Consider the following 1,919-nt stretch of genomic DNA (forward strand, 5'->3'; position numbering starts at 1 on the left):
AAAAAAGTACTCCAGAGTGTTGTTCAGCATGGGGGTGAGTAGAAAATGAAGGCTAATCATGTTTTGGGTGTACTATTCCTTCAATGCCTCAGCTGTTGACTGGGAATAGAATGAATAAGCTACAGCTTGAAGTAGAACTACATGACGACCAGCAGGGGGAGCTCCCCACATCCATTTATTATGTTATTTTCTTTTCTAACTCATGAACTCACCAAAAAACCAGGCCTGCTGGGAACCTGCAGATGATCTATCTTTAGATGAGGTGTAATAATGTGGGAGGGGGGTCAGGGCTCACCTGTCTTATAGGAGGAGGGAAGGATGGTGCTCACTCGGACCCCCCAGGGGTTCAGCTCATGCCTCAGGGTTTCAGTGAAGAGGTTCAAAGCTGCTTTGGACGCTCCATATGCAGCCAGGCATGGAAACGGTTGGTCACCTGGAAGACACAGGTAGATGGTCCAATGAGATGCTGAACCAGTAGAGTGGTGGTTTTACTGGGTTCATAGGAAAAAACACTCTGCTGGATGGAAAAAGTCAGAAGTTTCAGGTCCTAAAGGATGATTGTCTTTGAATGATTCTATTTGCTTTGGATCACGTAGTCTTTGACTTGGACTGGTTCTGTCTGTTTGACTTGGCAGGGGAAGGATTCTATAGCGGTTATGAATCCTGTTTTTACTCCCGCTGAACTCTTTCACTTTCTCTCACGATACGGCCTAAAAAAAGCTTCTGGGTGAGATGTGACAAAGCAACAGGAAGTAGGTCATAACTGTGAAAATGAAGGAATCAGTTTTTTTTAGCATTTTACCAAATGCATGATGAGTGTTTTGCACACCTGCGGGGCTGGAGATGTTGACGATGCGTCCTTTGGCCTGTCGCACCAGCGGCAGGAAGCTCTTGGTGACGTCCACCGTGCCGAAAAAGTTCACCTCCATGCAGCCTCTGAAGGTGGACATCAGGGACAGTTCTGCTTCTCCGAAGTTCACACACACTCCGGCGTTGTTGACCAAACCCCACAGACCTGCACACACAGGTCACGGAGTCAAGTTCTGGTTTGACTTTAACTTTCTTACTGTGAAAAAAAGCTGTTAATGTTTGATGTCTGTGTAAAGTGGAAAAATACAGACCAAACATTTTGAGAAGAGATTCTGTCTCATTCATCAGTGAGTTCGTGAGCTGACTGTCAATAAGCAGCTGTGCAGAAATAAATAAACTCTGACATCCCAGCTGTGCCGGTTTTCCACCGTGGAACCATCTCAGCTCTACAGTGTTTGCTCCGCATGAGGAAAACCGATAAAGGTCTCAGAGGAGCTATGTGACCCCTGCAGGGTTGTTGCGTGCATATGAGACCGTGATCACTATACCTCAGGCCAAACCCAGGTCAGCCTTTTCCTGTCTGCTCATGTAAACAATTCTGGCTCGGCCCGTCGGAGGTGAGCGACCCAGAATTCCAGGCTTTGTTTTTTTGGCCACCGTGGGATCCGTGTTTAGCTCTGAGTGTGAACTGATAAGACTAAAACTATGGAGACGTCAGAGAGACGGCTCAGGTTACGTCACGTCTCTGGAGGTTCTCCCCATGTCAAACAGGAACCAGTCAAATCAATCAAGAACCTTCTGATTTTATGGTTCATGAGGATATAAAATATTCTTTAATCTGACCTTAGATGAACAACAGCTTGTGAAGAAGACACGATAATATAATCTGATTTGATCTAGAGGAGGAGTGGTGGCCTACAGGTTTGGAGAATAGCAGGTTGACGCAAGGTCAGGCTGAGGCTTCGCTTCCGTTTGAAAGAGTCCATGAGCAAGACCCTTAACCCCGGTTCCTCCCTTTGTTTCTGGTTATGGCAGCAAACCAGAGTTAAAACGTCGGATAAATAATAGGTATCAGAGATGGCAAAAGTACTCACTTACTTGAGTTAAAG

The 1,919-nt window shown here is 46.0% G+C and overlaps 1 protein-coding gene across 1 annotated transcript in view; it reads right to left on the reverse strand.

Annotated features, from left to right (window-relative positions):
• LOC107096253 (corticosteroid 11-beta-dehydrogenase isozyme 2-like) overlaps positions 1 to 1,125 on the reverse strand; it is a 3,226-nt gene extending 2,101 nt beyond the window's left edge. The window contains exons 1-2 of the mRNA XM_015392834.1: positions 830 to 1,125; positions 296 to 433 (exon numbers count right to left, since the gene is read on the reverse strand). Of these exons, the coding sequence (XP_015248320.1) occupies positions 296 to 433; positions 830 to 950 (259 nt within the window). The 5' untranslated portion in view covers positions 951 to 1,125. The remainder of the gene's footprint in view (positions 1 to 295; positions 434 to 829) is intronic.
• Between the last annotated feature and the right edge of the window lie 794 nt (positions 1,126 to 1,919).

Source organism: Cyprinodon variegatus, unplaced genomic scaffold (assembly GCF_000732505.1).
Source record: "Cyprinodon variegatus isolate N-32 unplaced genomic scaffold, C_variegatus-1.0 Scaffold609, whole genome shotgun sequence".
NCBI lineage: Eukaryota > Metazoa > Chordata > Actinopteri > Cyprinodontiformes > Cyprinodontidae > Cyprinodon > Cyprinodon variegatus.